The 16565-nt window shown below is 42.6% G+C and overlaps 1 protein-coding gene across 5 annotated transcripts in view; it reads right to left on the reverse strand.

Annotated features, from left to right (window-relative positions):
• FBXW7 (F-box and WD repeat domain containing 7) overlaps window positions 1-16565 on the reverse strand; it is a 157496-nt gene that overhangs the window by 13928 nt on the left and 127003 nt on the right. For 4 of the 5 annotated variants that reach the window (XM_048943050.1, XM_048943051.1, XM_048943049.1 and 1 more), the window contains 3 exons: window positions 13874-13956; window positions 10754-10895; window positions 4131-4265 (listed from right to left, as the gene is read on the reverse strand). In XM_048943050.1, the coding sequence (XP_048799007.1) occupies window positions 4131-4265; window positions 10754-10895; window positions 13874-13956 (360 nt within the window). Of the gene's footprint in view, window positions 1-4130; window positions 4266-10753; window positions 10896-13873; window positions 13957-16185; window positions 16394-16565 lie in introns of those variants that run through there. The other variant, XM_048943053.1, reaches the window with a different exon arrangement.

Genomic DNA, 16565 nt, shown 5'->3' on the forward strand with positions numbered 1-16565 from the left:
ATACTGAAATAATTGTGCCTGTGATATTTTATCTAATAAAAGTTGTTCTGAGAGTTGAACCAGAAAATACCACCACACTCACTATGTGAACAAATTAAGGATGCCGAGATGGAAAAACATCACACCGTAAGCTCAAACAGAGAAAATGTAAATGCTACTTGGCCTCAAGTTCAAAAGTACTCTGCAGCTGCAGAAAATCCAGTAATCACATTGCTCAAGTTCTAATTAGGATGCGAGCATACACCTAAGTGCTGCTACAGGGAGTTTGATGCACTTGGATGCAAAAGGACTAAAATATGTAACTGATATTACACACTGCATTTGTTACCAGGAAAAAAAAAACACCAACAAACAAGGGAAATCCCAGTATGTTGCATAAGGTGAACTGAAGCTGAGCTTCACTTTTCTGTGTGACAATGTTAAATGTTACTGGTGGAGCTCAGATCTCAGCTGAGTTGAGCGAAGCCACATAATGACCACAATAAGTCCCCCAAAATTCCAGAAATACCTTCAGATGGCCTGGAGCTTTAAACAGAGGCATCTAAAACACAAACCAAAATATGGTGATGGATATCCTTAAGGGTATCCTGGATGAATGACTACAGCTTTTCCACTGAACAGCATCAATGCATTTCTCCAGTCATGGAAAATGAAAATAGAAGAGGCAGGGAAGTGGCTTTCATGACTAAAGTCTCCACGGAAAGAACAACATTGATAAAAAGTGACGCACAGAACTACTTACATTTAGAAATACTGGGGTCTTTGTCAATACTAGGATGCAAAAGTTGTCAGGAAAATCAGATCATCCACATTTACTGCTGCTTGACATCTCTTTTTGTGCTTAGCATTTTTGTATTTAATTTTTAACTGGAGTTATGTTGCATATAAATAGAATCTGCCTTTCAAAGAAGCACAGACTGAAATTCACTAAGGAAGTTGTAACTGTAGGCTGTTGACCTCAGCAGATTTTTAACCTTATTACGTGAGAAACATTTACTTGTATTAATCCAGCCCAGCCAGTAACTGCGCAGGAAATAAAAATTCAGCATGTCAGGGCTCTTGGCATTCTGATTGCGATTACACACCTTGTGGCCAAGTCATCACCTGCAGCTCACATTGAGCATGTAGGACTCCACATTTGCTGGATACGCGCCTTAACTTGCACACTAGATCCCACAAGCATCCCAGGCTATAAAGCTGAGGAACGATTGTTCTGTCCCTGCTCGTTTGTGGGAGTCAGAATTTAATGTTTGCTGTAAGGCTCCCTGACACAAAAACAACAACTGTACTTGTGTCCTTTTCGACTTTGTCTTAATTCCTGATATGGAACATTATTTACAACACGTTTCCTAAGACACATCAGATAGACGGCCTTGCACACAGCTAGGCTCAAAACATGAAAAAGATCCTTTCCTTTTTTGTTAGATGCTCCTTAACTGACAGAAGATTTTGTTTAAATATCACTTGTCCTATCTACATGGGTATGGACATTTGCTAAGATAGTGTTAATTAAAATCTGTGAGCCAACTGATTTTAAAACAGCTTACATATGGGTGACATTTATTTTAGACTATATTTGGCTAAATAGTCATCAAGGGTCAACACAGCTCACAGTTGACTTTAGGATTAGCAGCGTAAAAAAGATGGAGGCCCTTTGTCTCAGTTTGTGGAGTTAGCTGTGAAACAGCTTCAGGTAGCAGAGAGCTGACCTTGACTCAGCCGTACTGAGGCCTGCTCCCTTCTGCAGCACTAACAGCACCCAACCACACGCCGAATCTCGCTTTCTCTCCTAATGTACCATGGCACCAATACTGCTTCTTTGGCTGATTTTAGCAGCATTCCTTATCTGCTGATTTTGAGACTTGACTTTCACAAACAAATTTTAATTTCAATAATTATTTCTAATTGCACTGTAAGAAACAAATATTCATTTCAGATTAATTGTTTGACTGCAGGTTTCCTCAGGAGGAAGGCAAACATTTGGTTATTCAGATATTAAGTTACTGTCTTTCTATTGCTGAAAACATTTTTGAAGGAGAGGCCTCCTGCCCAAATCAGCTTCATATTCTGATTAGGTAATAAAATCACTGCAGTACATACAATCCTGGAGCTACCTATAGATGTTAACGCAGAGTGACAGCTCAAGAGAGCACGCTTTCACAGGATGCTGGCACTGGTAGGGAAGCCTGCTTACAGAATTACTGACCCTACCAAATTATTCTCCCCAGACTTACTCATCACCCCCCGCTGAAGCCAGTAGCAGGGGACAGTCATTGAACAGATCTGACTTAAACAATCTTCAAAAATGGAGAGGAGACGGAGTTGGCTTCATGGAGAATTTTTGGTTAATTTTGGTGACAGCAACTGGGGGTTAGAAGGCAAAAATTGTTTAAGCCAGCTTCCAGGGCCAAGTCAGCCTTTCTGGTAAGCACTTTACAATTTTACAGTTTCAAGAAACAAGAATGACCACTAAAAATAAATTAAACACAAGTATCTTACAGTGGAGTCAAGTAACAAACAAGAGATAAGGAACATAGATATTTAGCTGTTTATTTTACAGCTGAATAGCATATCCTTTCTGTGAAGAAATTGCTAAAACTGAAATAACAGCAATATCATTAATTACAGTGTAACTACATCAACTACTTCAGTCAGTCTGGGCACTAAGTCTTGCAAAGAAAGACAATCTGTGACCTACTGTGATCAATTAGTGCATTTCCAGATGCAACAGGTGCAGAAGTAACAAAATGCCCTCTGTTGTCTCGAAATCTAACCTCTTGATTCCTTCCTCAGCCTCTGCACTAAGGCCGCTTTGGGCAGACTCTTTACAAACACTGCACCACCACAGAGGTCCTGTTAAACTTTTCTCTTTCCCCAGTGTCCTCTACATACGTGAACAAGGCTACCACAGAGTGTTTTCCACACGCATATGTCACGTGTTCTAAGTTAACATTCATCACGTAAGGTGCTTCCAACACTTACAAATGCTAACCATAAAACCCAAGAGAAGGCTGTGACATTTCCTAGTCCATGAAGATGTGATGGAAAGAAGAGTCACGCACATCTAAGTTTTTCAAAAATAGAACATGATCAGAAAGAACGTCAAACACAGGAGATACAGAACTATCTTCACAGTAAATAAGAGCACACTAACCACAGTAACCAAACACCAGCTCCAGAATATCTATGAAGAACTTGTTTTCATGAAGAACTTGTTTTCAAATCTGTCAGTAAACAAAGACATACGAACATCAACCCTCATGCAAATTTTCATGTGGCAAACTCAGCACACAGCAGATATGGCAAAAGAAGATGCACTTCCTCCTCTCTCCAGACATGAAAACAACTTCCCATTCACTAAAATCAATTAATATCAGAAGTATAATTTCCAAAAGTACTAAAATGCATTTAACAGCTGTATTACACTGGCTTGGTACTCTTTCATCTCAAACCCCACGTTCTAGTTGTGAGAATACCAAGAATTACTCTTCTACAGACAACATTTACTTACTTACACAAGCTGAAAATCACACACACTCAAATCTAAGTCTTAGCTTCTCTTTAACCTGATACAACATGATCTGATTTGCAGAAAAGGATTTACTGCAACATATCCAGTTAATTAGGGCTTGGCTTTATCCTTAGCAAGAAGGGCTTTCTGAGCTTACTTTTGGTGGGGTTTATTGATGCAGACTTCAGAACTTAGTTTGTTTAGAATAAATTAAAAAAATAATATTCACCAAAAAAGCACACTACTTAAAGCATTAAACGGTAACGCTTGTACTTCCAGAATACCGTGCAGAAAGGTCATGCAGCTGGAGGGAATTTTTCTGTGTGCACTCTCTGAAAGAACTAGTTCTCAGTATAAAAATAAAGTCAGCCCAATTAAGATACAGAGATACCTGAAAGCTCCTGGGATTTTAAGGAGTCATCCATATTTCCAGGTATCAGAATTGCAACCAAAACACAAAGGTGTGTTACTGTAAATTAATGGTTACTATGTTACAGCAGTAGGTCAACTCAGGGACCTCTTTAACATCAGTTTATGCCATTACGGTGGAAAAAAAAATGAATGCCACAATGAGCAAGGAAGTATTTAAAAGGTGGCGACTTGAACCCGTATTTCTCACCTCTTTTGGGAGCAAGGAAATGAAGTCTCTTTGAAACTGGGGTTCTATCACTTGCATCATGTGTTTCACTTGTGTTGGTTCACAACTGTCAATGAGTTCATCTAAAGCAAGTAATTTCTCTGGTCCACTCCAGCTCTGCAAGAAAAAACAAAACCAAAAGCTCAGTCTGTATTAGTAAACATCTTTGCTTTGCCAAAAATGCAAGTTAGGTTTCCTTGTCGACCTATGTACAAGCATATTAAAAGGCAGCAAGAGAAATGCTCATGTAAATTACACAACAATGAGAATTTAATCAACACAAAATATTCAAAATTACTACACTGATTCTTAAGCTAAGAAAGAATTTGTTATACACACACATACAGATTAGCAATTAAACACATAATAATATTTAATAATAATAATTAAAACAATTAAGCTTCTTTTGAAGTTGATGAAATTTATGCACATATTACTGACAACAAAGGGGGTGAAACAAAATTTGCTTTTTTTCTCCATTGTACATTCAAGTGAGGTAACTTTTAACCTTGATGTATCGTCTGATAGACCAAAGACTTGAAGCTGAATGAGAAGAAAGGAAAGGAACTTTCTCCAGAAATATACTGCCTGCTTGTTACTATGGTATGTCCCTGTGTGACAATGCTGTATTTCAGAATCCTGGCTATAAAGCAACACATATTTGTAGATATCAATTTACACTTGAATAAACAGGGAATTTTGGCTGGTAATTTTCTTACTTCACATTTTGACTAATGGGCACCATAAAATCTGAAGATTTTAATAAGGCGCTCATCTGAGAGCATAGCAGATTAATAGCATCGTTTGTAGAAAAAAAAATAGTAACTGAATATACTGCATGTCTGAAAAGCATGCCTCAAACTCATCTATGCTCATCATAGAGTTTAGATTTGTTATGCGAAAATAATTTAAGGAAAAAAAAATCATTTCTACAGGGAAAAAAAAAACCAACAGCCACTGCTAACTGATTTAGCAACAGAATTAGAGCATGAACAAAGCCTCAGAGAGGAGAAAAAATGAGACATCAGTTTTTGAGAGCAAATTCACATTCTTCAATGTCTTCTAGAGTGACATTTACAAGTAAATTGACGCATGGAAATTATATTGCAGTTATGGTAAGAGGCTAGCTGAAATGTAAAAAAAAATAAAGGGCAAGATACCTCAGAATTAAGATTTCTGCTCAAATCTGCCATGTATCTAAGGGCTCTTATTGCTCACACAAATTCCTGTTCTCTTGAACTAACAATTAACTCTGGTATCTGCAATACAACACTTGTGGAAAGTTTCTTTCAATAGCAACATCTGCTCCACAGAAGAGTTCTCCATACATCGTGCACTGAAGAGCTGTTTATCTCACCAACTTTCCAACTGTTTGTTGCAGCAACCCCAAGTTTAGCAGCCTTTAGGTTCAAACAGTTGAAATCCTTCATCTTAGCTGCCGACTGTGTTTGAATTTAGGAGAATTAGAAGAAAAAAGGAAAAACAATACCCATGCTGCTTTCTCACACTGTAAGTTTCCAAGGTCAGCCTACTCTTAATTTATAAGCAGCTATAATAAATTAAGACAAATCAACCTGAATATCGTTGCACGTCGCTGTGGCAAGCATGGATGACAGTTGTGAAGACATTAATAATTTCTCTGTGCACTATCTTAATCTGTAATTCTCCTAAGTTTCTATTTTTAAAATGCAATGCAGAGCTGAACAGAAAAGAGAACAGAGAAAATACAAGAAGGGGAAAGAGACGCTAATGAATACAAGCAGCATCCACTTTCATCTGTCCAGTCATCGTTACAGGGTGGCTGCAGGCAGCTACCTAAGGCTGTTCTTGAGCTGTCAGCTGCTCAAGTTGTTTTCTCTGGGACACTGTCCCCTTAGTCTGTCACATAACCAAAGAGACCCCCAGCTACTGTCAGTAGGGGGTCTCTAAGGGAAGTTTGGCATGGAAGGATTTAATGGAGTAAGCGTGCCAGATGAACGCAGATGCTTCTGATAATGAAGGCAGGACTAAGAAATTGGCCTTTCTGGATCCCAAAGCTTGATCTGTTTGCACAGAACAGCACAAAACTGCATTGAGCAGAGAACAGGGGAAAAAAAAAAGTTTGTAGCTTTGATGAGGAAAGATGGAATAAAACAAGCAAACAAACAAAAAAAACCCAACACAAATAAATGGGCACCAAACATTCTGCAAAATTTCAAATGTTTTAGATGACTGAAGAGATCCAAGATACCTGTGTAGCATGCAGACACCTTGGACTTCTACCAGGTGATCCCCTTTCAGATTGAAGATCTTTCTAAAGAATATATATTATCTTTAAAATGCATTTAATTCCTTCATGTACCGCTGGTGCAGGGACAGCTGATCCCAGGGAGCTGAGAACTTGAGGTTCCCAAATAAGGAGTCCCATCTTTTCCTCGGGTCCCCAGGAGGCCCTGTTCCTTCAGCTTCAGGAGCTTCAGCTCCTGCCTTCTGACTGCTCATGCCATCCCTCATTCAGCACGAAGCTACTGCAGCCACAGCACGGCCTACCTAAAAAATGGCCCTTCAGCTCCCCTGCGCTCTTGTGTGTAATCCTCTTTCCTGTCTTTATCAGGCATGCAAAACAACTTGATATCAACATGAAGATCTCTGCTGCTCCTACAACTTCCACCTCCTCCCGCCCGTCTGACTCGCGACTCATCCTTTCACCATCTCCTCCTGTTTCTGTGCCTCTGCTGTGAGCTATGCTCTTCTGTCACATAGCCCCAACCTATTAAACTCCAGTTTGCACCATTACGGTTTGCAGCAATTAGCTCTTTCTTCTACTACAGGTAACTTAAGGACGCCTATTTTAAACATGTTACGCTGCAGTACAATCTCAGAGTGCTATTCTTTGTGACTGCGCTCTGCTAACGGAGGTGTGCTGTTTCATGCAGACTTGCAGAAAGGGTTGTTTGGCATCCTGCTGCCACTCAGCTCGGGCTAGTTACTGAGCTCCTGCCAGCTCAAAGGTGATCCCAGCCTTGGTACACAGAGCACGTGAGCAAAATCCCCTGCAGGAAAGGCCATACCAGCGAGTGGCCTGTCACAACAGGGGTTCTGGGAGCAAGGGGTGACTGAAGCTGAGCCAGGCTGAAGGTTCCCCCAGACGCGCCTGCTCCTGGAGGAGAAGTGACAGCTGTGTCCCTGCTGCAGGCTGGCAGTGGCTTCACCCAGAGCTTGTTCCAAAGGGAGCGTAGCTTACATGTGCCAGAACTGCTCTGCCATCTGAGCCAAAGGAGTATGAGCAGGGACGACCAGGGCATTGGCTGCAATCCCCACTGCTGCTCCCAACCAAACTGGTATGGGTGAAACAGCCCAAAGCAGCACAATGCTACAGCGTGGGTCCTTCCCATTCTGCACATCAACACTGAGACCTTGAACTTTTAACCGTAAAGGAGAAGATGCCGTAATGCTGGCGATGATATCATCTCCACTGCCTGCATCATGTAAGAGGTGGGCTACTCGGCCCCATGCATCTATGTATTCACAAGTGGCTCTGGAAGAGTACAAAGTGAAGAATGTAAGGAAATGTGAATTGCAGTGGCTCAGCCAACTCTTCACATAAAGGAAAGAAACAGTATTCCCGCCAGCCAACAATGGCTAGAGGATTTGGGCACTGTTTAAACCACGGAGAAATCAATGTTTCCAATCTGAGGCAGAATAATAGCCTTCACTAGTTACTTAAAACCACTGCCTGTACTTACTGCCTTTGGAACAACTGTGACATTGCTACGAATGCCCCGAGATATCTCCAGAAAATTCAAATTTTTAATCAAGTTACCTAACACTGTAAGTATGCAAAGCAGGAATAATGAAGAGAGAAAAACTGAATTTAAGATGTAAAGCAGTACTGTTGCTGACTGAATTTAGCAAGCAGTTGATCTTTTTCCCTACCGCAAGCAACTTGGTGACTTAAAGATATTTCCTGTTCCAAATACAATAAAAACAAGCTCACTGTAAGAGAAGAAACCTTATAATATGTTTGGTCACTGAGTTTTCCTGTAGCTGACATTAAAAAGTCCTGAAGCGAAGAGTCAGTACGAAACAGAAAATGGGTCTTTAAGAAATTAAATGGCTCAAACCTATCACAATGCTCTTCTGCTTCTGTTTCCAGACTAATATTTCACTGAAATCAATATACATCTACATTTTTAAAGGGAAAGTGCAATACACTTCCAACTATTTCTCCTTTCTGCATTAGTTTTTGTCATTTTCAAAATGAAACACCTAGGTCAGCTACAAAACGTAAGAGCAGGAGTAATGTATAAAAATAAATTTTAAAACCTACAAACTTAGAGGACATCTTGTTTTCTTAGTATTTGAATTCTTTTGCTTTTAAATTTGACCCCTCTACACTCCTTCCCCAAAGAAGTAAATAAAAGAGAGGATCTGAATGGCAATGTACAGGCCAGGGACCTCCAAGTAACTGAGAATCTCTGCTTACTGCTGGTTTCCAGGCCAAAGTTTGGTTCTTCCTTGAAACAGGACATACGTCCAGCTAATGTGCCCCTGGAAACTTCAGTTTAAAATTAATTGGGAATATATTTTCACATAAAATATGATAGGGCTATTAAACAGGCATTGGAGGCATAAAGTACCTAAAGAAGCAAGGCCTCCCATTTCTGTTTCTGAACCGTAAAAGCCTGGCATTGCAAGAACAATGCTACACGTGCCATTTGATTCTTCTCTCTGGGCAGGGCTACCTCCCCTGACTTGGAGATTGTGCTTTCATCATTTCAACAGATATGACTCACCTACTTCATACAATTCAAGAGAAAATTAAAAAAATGAGAAAATGGGTGTGCTTGGCATGCACGTGACTTTAAAGGATTTGGGTTGAAAGTAAAGGACTCCCTTTGTGAAAGCAGCACAAACTATCAGTAAGAGCAGCTGCTATCACTGAGTGCTACTAGATGATCCCTAGTTAGTAAAGAGAGGCCTCTTTCTCTCAAGAGTCCAGATCAGAACTTGGGAATTACAACAGACAGTAAGTATTTTCAAAAACCAAAAATATCTAATTATTTACTTAATGGAGAGCATCGTTCCTCCGTTACGAAACCAAAAATAACAAGAAACCAATTACATGCAGACTTTCCATAGGCTTACAGACTTTTCATGATGCTGGCTAAACAGCAAGTAGCAGTGCTCCTACTGCCACGCATCATCCTGCTCTCAAACATTTCAGCTTTTTCAACAAGTCGCTACTGATAACTGTTGATCTTATCTGAGAAAATGCACACTATGTCCTACATGTAAAATAGCTTTCCTTAGCTTAAAAGTTTTATCAGCGTATTAAAACACAACACAGAATTACATTAAGTATCATATCTACAAACTACCATTCAAATACGATCCTTAAGGGTTAAAAAGACACCTTTCTACGGACAGTCAGAACAAAAGAAAAAAAGACACACCATTATAATTACATATGAGCATGAACGAACATCTTAATTCCAAACTTCCACTGTTTTATGCAGATCATAAACGTGTAAAAATAAAGAGGGAAAGGAGTTCTCCATTATTATTTTAATGTTCAGCCGTGACAGTGATTGAGATCAATGGTACTATGTGGCAGCATGAATCAAGCCCAAAGCACACTCCTGCCTGCAAAATTGTATGCTCGCTACTGTATCTACAACACTGTTGTTCTATCTTTGGAAACGTCTGTTATCATAATTGAAACTATGCCTGCATTAGTTACCTATTCCTTCTGAAAACATTTTTAGAAGTAACAGTTTATTAATCAAGATTGGAAGACATAATATTTCCGTTTTTCAAATCAATGACTGGGAGTCATCCCTCCCTAAAAACTCATCGCACAGCTGCACAGCAGAGCTCTCTGATGCTCTCCTTGCCCTAGGAGCACCGCGCTGCCCCAAGGTGTGCCTGTGTTAATGCACACTGAATTGGCTCAGCTGCTCCCAGTATGGTGTCACCCAGGTGTCAGCTTCCACTGTGCAAGTGTCCCTTATACCACTGGGTTTTGGTTTCTTTGCTTCTTGGTCACATTAAGTTTTAGACATCGTTCAAGGCTGTTGGAAAGATACAGAAAGCCTCTTTTCACCCTGTTCTCAATGTACGCACGTGTACCAGCTGACACTGTATTCAGTGCTCAAACATATAAAAAAAATACACACAGAGTTTCCATTTAACCTATTTTTCCTAAACATTTCTTTCTATTCTTAGAAGATAGCAGACTTGGGATAATTTTAGTGCTATACCTACGCTGAGGCAAACCATGTGCTCCCGCTTGCCAGTCTCCCAGAGAAAATATCTCCAGTTAGCTTGAGGCCACGGAGGCAGCTGTAACATGCTGGACTGAATTTGCAGAAAATGTGAAAGCATCAAACAGTATGGGCTATTTTATTAAGAAACCAAAGAAGGCAGTATTTTTTGTGAGTTTCTACAGTAACTAGCTAAAATGGGCAGCTGCATTTCCTTGAAGTTGATGTCCGTTTGTTTTTTCAACAGTACACAAAATCAATGCAGGAAACATTGTGGGATATACAGGGAGGAATGCCTTCACTGAAGCAGCCTTTTGCTTCAGTCATGGGGGTAAGCTGCTTTCTTTAAGTGCGAGTTACCTGAAACATTTTCAGCCATTCCTGAAGGCCCGTGGGTGGCTGTACAGATGTAATGCGGCGGCGCTGCTGCCCCTGGCCGTTGGCTGCCCTCAGGTCCCCAAAAGTGGTCGGTGTGGCAGAGCATGGCACCAGCCCTGTGGTACTGGAATACAAAGTGAAAGTTGTGTGTAAAACATTGAGAAAAAAATTACAGTCTACAGCAGAAAAACAAACCCAGTACAGAAGTTGCAGCTATTACTTAAATTTTACTTAAAAAGCCTTAGACTTCCTGCAGTGACAACAACATGAAAACATTCTGCTGGTTGCCTGAGGCATCAGTTTCTCTGATGCCTTCTCATCCCTTGCTCCCAAAATTTCATTTCCACCGCTGCACTACTAAACTGCCAGGGCCAAAAAATGGCTGCTCCACCAACTGCCCACTATGCTGTCGTAAGGATTCAGGGTCATATACTTATTTTTTTCCTCTGGGCTGTTCTCACTGGGCTGACAGGAGCGTAGGGAGCCAGTTAAGAGTCTCATCTGCATGTAACATGCTACTGCTGCTTCATCAACAAACAGAAAACTATCGTTAGCTCTTAATATGTTCTGTTGACAGAGAGCTACAAGTATCAAACAATTCCACTGCCCTAGTGACTGGAGTTGGCCTCTGAAGTACTCATTAGTGTTTTAAAGTTTGTGTGTTGATGGAGGACAGAGGAACTAAAGGGGGGCTGAAGTGAAGGGGAGCCAAAGGTGCTCCCTGAATTACAGTTTGTTTTTTGCAGTCTGACATTAAAAAACAGCTCATTCATATGGGATGGGGTTTTATAAAAAAAAAAAAAAAAAGAGCTGGGATTAAGCTGCTATTGTAGAAGTCTACTGTAATACAGCTGACTGAGTTATCTTTTTTTTTTTCCTCACATAATGTAAAGTACTTTGTTCACAGAATGCCAACATTGTATTCCCTAGCAGGAAATCTGGAACTGTAGGATGGTGATTTCACAAACATTACAATTCTGAATGCAGTTGTGGGACTCCAAAAAAAATCCTGTTATTTATGATAAGCCCAACTCTTCAGCAGGTATGAGCTTCAGGGGTTTACTGACATTTCAGTGGCTACAATAATAGCTCCCAAAGATGCAGAGCAGGTTCATTTTCATATTTATCTCATCATAATCTACACATTTTTCACTCTTCAGTCTTCCTTGTTCTGAAGGAGAATCATAGCATGGTCTACCATTTACCCAATTAGGTAAAGAAAAAGAAAAGAATGATTTCAATAGGCTTTTTTTTTTTTTTTTTTCCTGCTAATCTTACTGAGTAATAACATAAAGATAATGTGATATAAAAAATACTGTTTCAAAGAACAGGGATCCTCTTAATGGCACTCGTTTACTGGCTTTACCTGGTATATGCAAACAAAGTTCATCAGACCTGCCAAGTTAAAGAGCGTCTGATCCCAGGGAAAATGAAAAAGCAGACACAAGAGCCACATTATTTGCCTAAACATTGTTACAGAAAATACAATTGAACATTTTAAGAGAGGATAAGATGTTATTTAAGGATTCTTTTATGCCAATAATGACACAAAATCCAATCGATGACAACAGAAAATATCTTTCTAAAACAAAATCTCTATTTACAGCCTACTCGTTCTCATCACCTGTACAAGAGACAATGCCAAGGCCTATCATTTCAGCTCCAGAATAAGGCTCTTAGCTTTGGATTATGGTGTATCTGAACAATTACATAGCCTTGAGCCTGCCACTGAAGAACAGGTACACTTTAATTTCTCTGTGATAAACTGGTTCTCGTTCAAAACCAGTTATTCAAAGCAAGACCTGAAAGTGTCTTTCCTTTGACCTGAGATTAAACTGCAAGATTTTTGGTCCTACTTTATTTTTTCTGTTTGCTTTCAACCACCTGAAAGGGCCAGCCGGGTTTCTGTGGAAGCTGGGTGAGTGCAGCATTTCCTTTGAACGTGACAGATACACGTGACAAAAAGCGTGCTTTCCTTGTTCCTGAACTGTTTGCTTTTACATGAGTGCAGAGAATGATGTGCCACATGAAGAACGGGTGGGTGAACAAAAGCACTTTGCTGTGGGAAGAACGGAAAAGCCTGGAGAAGCCACAGCTTGTGAGAGGTACAGACTGCAATACGTGCTCTTCTGGGCAACAAGGCACCATCTCCCTTTCTCTGCTGCAGTGTTTACGTATCAGAAAAGCAACTAGGGAACCTGTTTCCCCACACTGTCCTAACTTTTCCACTCAACACCTGGCAAATCTCTTAAAGGAAGAGATATAAAATACAGTTTACTTTTGAAAGATCTATCAGTTGTTGAATGCTACAATAGCATATTGTGCAAAAATAACGTCTCCAGACGCATTTAGGAGGAGAGCACAATGCTTGCAGGAGGGGAGATGCTTCTTACAGGGGAAAAAAATGCTTAACATGTAAATTGTGTAAATTCAAAACTAACGGGAAGCAGTGCAGCATGAGAGCACAATTGTTATGGCAACTACGTAGTAAGAGCTGCAGTTGTACCACGTGCATCCAGGGCCTCCTCTGCCAGCCCGCCTCTCCTGTTTAGGTCTGACTGGGGTGAGGGGCACACTGTGTGCCATGTGGCACTGGGCAGGAGCACAGCAGCACTCCAGAGCCCTCTGTAATTTCACATCATGGATAGCAAGCACACACGTGTTCCCACTAAGATCAGATGGTCTGCTCTGCCTACATAAATTTCCATCCTCTCATTCCCGTTGCCATAGCAAAGCGATACATTTGATCACAGTTTGTAATAGTCTTTAGGTTTATCATTATGTCCCTTTTTAACAGGCTGATTGATTTTATTCCCACGAATGCTTCGGCCCCTGAAAAGTCTCTAAGTAAACAGGCATGCTATATTTAGAATTAGACACAAACCTCAACCGAACAAATGTGCAAGTCTGGCTACTTCATTAGAACTCATCTTCAGTGTGGGTGATTTAAATTAGCTATGCAATACACAAACACTGATACCACCCTTCCTCTGCTCCACGGTGCTTTAGCGTTAAGAGGAGCAATGACCCAGGCTTAGCGATTGCAAAGATGGATACACCCAACAATCGTGGAACCAGCGGTCTGTTACTGAAATTAATTACCTTGTGTATTCTGAGACTTTGCAGGGTTTCTTCCCCAGAGAGAAAGAACGGACCTCGGAGCCATGGTCCAACTTTCTCTTCATCTGCAAGGTGAAGAAAAAGAGTAACAAGAGGGGTTTAGTGACAGGACAGGTCGTACTTATGCATACTTCTGTAAAATTAATCAGCTTCTACTTGTACTTTAATAGTAGATTTCAACAAAGTTGACACTCAGAACATCAGTCAAAACAATGTTTTAAGTCTCTGGCTTTAGGTAACGATACTTGATACGTTTTTCTATAAGGTGCATGTACACGTAAATGCTGTCTGAGGTCCAAAACCCATTAGAATCACATTCCTTTAATTCCCACATTTCAAATGCTTAAAACTGTGTGTAACTCCACGTCGCTTTATTTACTGAGCTGGTCCCTCTCTGTTCTCCAGGGAGGGGAGGAGAAATCCTAAACCAACCCCTTTCCTTCTCTGTGCTCAGATTCGCTACTAAAAGTCACATGCAAATGGTTAAACTCTAGCTAAGCTGTAAGCATTATAAAGCAAATATTCACTGTCAGGCCTAACTAAATTCAAATATGTGTTTTATTTCATCCACACCTTTATTTTAAAGTTGCAATATGATAACATTCATGGAACTGCAGTAAAACCAACCCAGAGAGTAACAGACATTTTCACCAAAAGGGAAAGGATGAAAAGCAGTAAATCTTGCTCCTGAATGTCACCCTCAATTAAATCTGATCAAAACCAAATAATGAGCAGGGCAGCTGCTAACAGGGGAAGCAGGTCTGCAAAAATTACCGGAGAGATGGAAACCAATGAAAGCCATATTTATCCAGTCAGACAAACAAGGATTACTTTCCACGTATTTGGGTAATCTTTAACCGCAGGCTCCTGGACCCAGTGAGATGCTGCTGTGCTGAACAGTTTCTGTGGGTTTTGTTGCTTTAATTTTTGAAGAAGCAATGCACTGGAGCACTTTAGCCAGCAGAAGGATACTAACTGCTGTTCAGATCTGTGAGCTGCAAAATGCGTTAACTACCTGTGCAACAACTAAGACTTCAATTTCAACATTTTCATTTTTTTCTTTTTTTTCTTCCCCTCTAAATGTTACATTCAAGATACAGGGTTTAAAAGTTAGCATCTTACGTACGATGCTGATCCAATCTTTATAAATACTGTGTTACTTCATGGTTATTTAACCATTTCTTACATCAGCTCTCCAAGTAAAAACAAATCAAAATCCAATCAGGATGGTCCTCTTTTTTTTTTTTTTTTTTTTTTTTTTTTTTTTTACTTTCCCTAAACAAACAGCCATTGCAGACGGCGTGGCTGGCGGTTGGTTACGGAGGCAGGAAGCTGGGGAGAGCCGCCCGCAACCGCACACCGCATCCCCGCCGTGCCCACGCGGGACGGCGTAGCGTGTCACGATGGCAGCGCGGACCAGGACGCCTCGGGCGCTGCCAAACCGCCAGCCTCCCCGCGCCGCTCCTATCCCCAGCGCCTGGGAGGAGCAGCCCCCGGGCTTCCCCTGGAGACGGGCTGCGAGCATCGCCGCAAAACCACCGGTACCGTCTTCCATGGCTGTGCCAGGCCAACCGGCGCGTACGCGAGAGGCTTTAGCACGGACGGACTTTTCAGAAAGGGCTTTTCATGGGGAAGGAAACTACCTTTCTGACAGGCTCCAAACGCACCGCTCTCGGGCTCGCAGCAGAGGGAGACGCGGTTTCTGGGAGCTCACCTCACCAGCACCGAGTACGGAGCCCGCAGCACGGCGAGCGGCTACCCAGACTCACTCCTTCGCAGTAGCAACGGAAACAACGTGCGATTCTTACGTATGGTTCCACGGCCGTTTGCCTAACGATTTCAACAATCTCTTTCTCGCCTTATTTTCCGGCATTTTAAGGAACTTTCCCCTCGGGTCCGCCGCACGGGCAGACTTCAGCATCTCAGGAGGCGCTACGCAAATACGCGTGAAAACCGTCATTTAGCACATGGAGATGATAAAACTTTCTCTGCAGCCGGGAGCTCCGGCGGCAAGACGCGGCCAAGGGAGGCATTGCTGCAACCGCCAGAGAGGAACTGCGGAAGGGCTGCGTGTCCCCGCGAGCGCGCAGGCGGCCGCCAAGAAAGCGCAGGTCCCTCCGACGCCGTTCGCTGCGATAACTGGGACTGCGGTGCGGGAGGAGGGCGGACCGGCGCGGCTCGGCGGGCAGGCGGCATGCAAGCAGCATGCAGGCAGCACGCAGGCAGCGAGCCGCCCCGCCGCGTCCCTGCGCACTGCAGCCCTCGGGCGGGGACGCGCGGCGCGGGGTACTCACTTTGTAGAAGATCATCTTGAGGGTGCCGTAGAAGCCCATGGTGTCGGCGCGCTTTCCCTTGCGCGCTCGGCGGCCGGGCAGGCGCTGGCAGTACAGCCCCTTCTCCGGCAGGTAGCTCACCGCCTCCCGCCCCGACATGCTCGGCCGCGGCGGCGGCGGCGGCGGGCACTAGGGCGGCTCGGCTCGGCAGCGCTCGGCCCGATGCTGCGCGGCGCGGAGCCGGCTCCCTCCCGTCTCCCCTCCCTCTCTCCCTTCACCCGGCTCCCGCCCCGTCCCTCCTCCCGCCGTCCCTCCTCCCTCCGCCCGCCCCCGCAGCCGCCTTGCCGCGGCACTGCGGGCCGGGAGCCCCGCGCCCGCCGCCCCTCCCCGCGCCGTCGGGG

Source organism: Lagopus muta, chromosome 4 (assembly GCF_023343835.1).
Source record: "Lagopus muta isolate bLagMut1 chromosome 4, bLagMut1 primary, whole genome shotgun sequence".
Classification (NCBI taxonomy): domain Eukaryota; kingdom Metazoa; phylum Chordata; class Aves; order Galliformes; family Phasianidae; genus Lagopus; species Lagopus muta.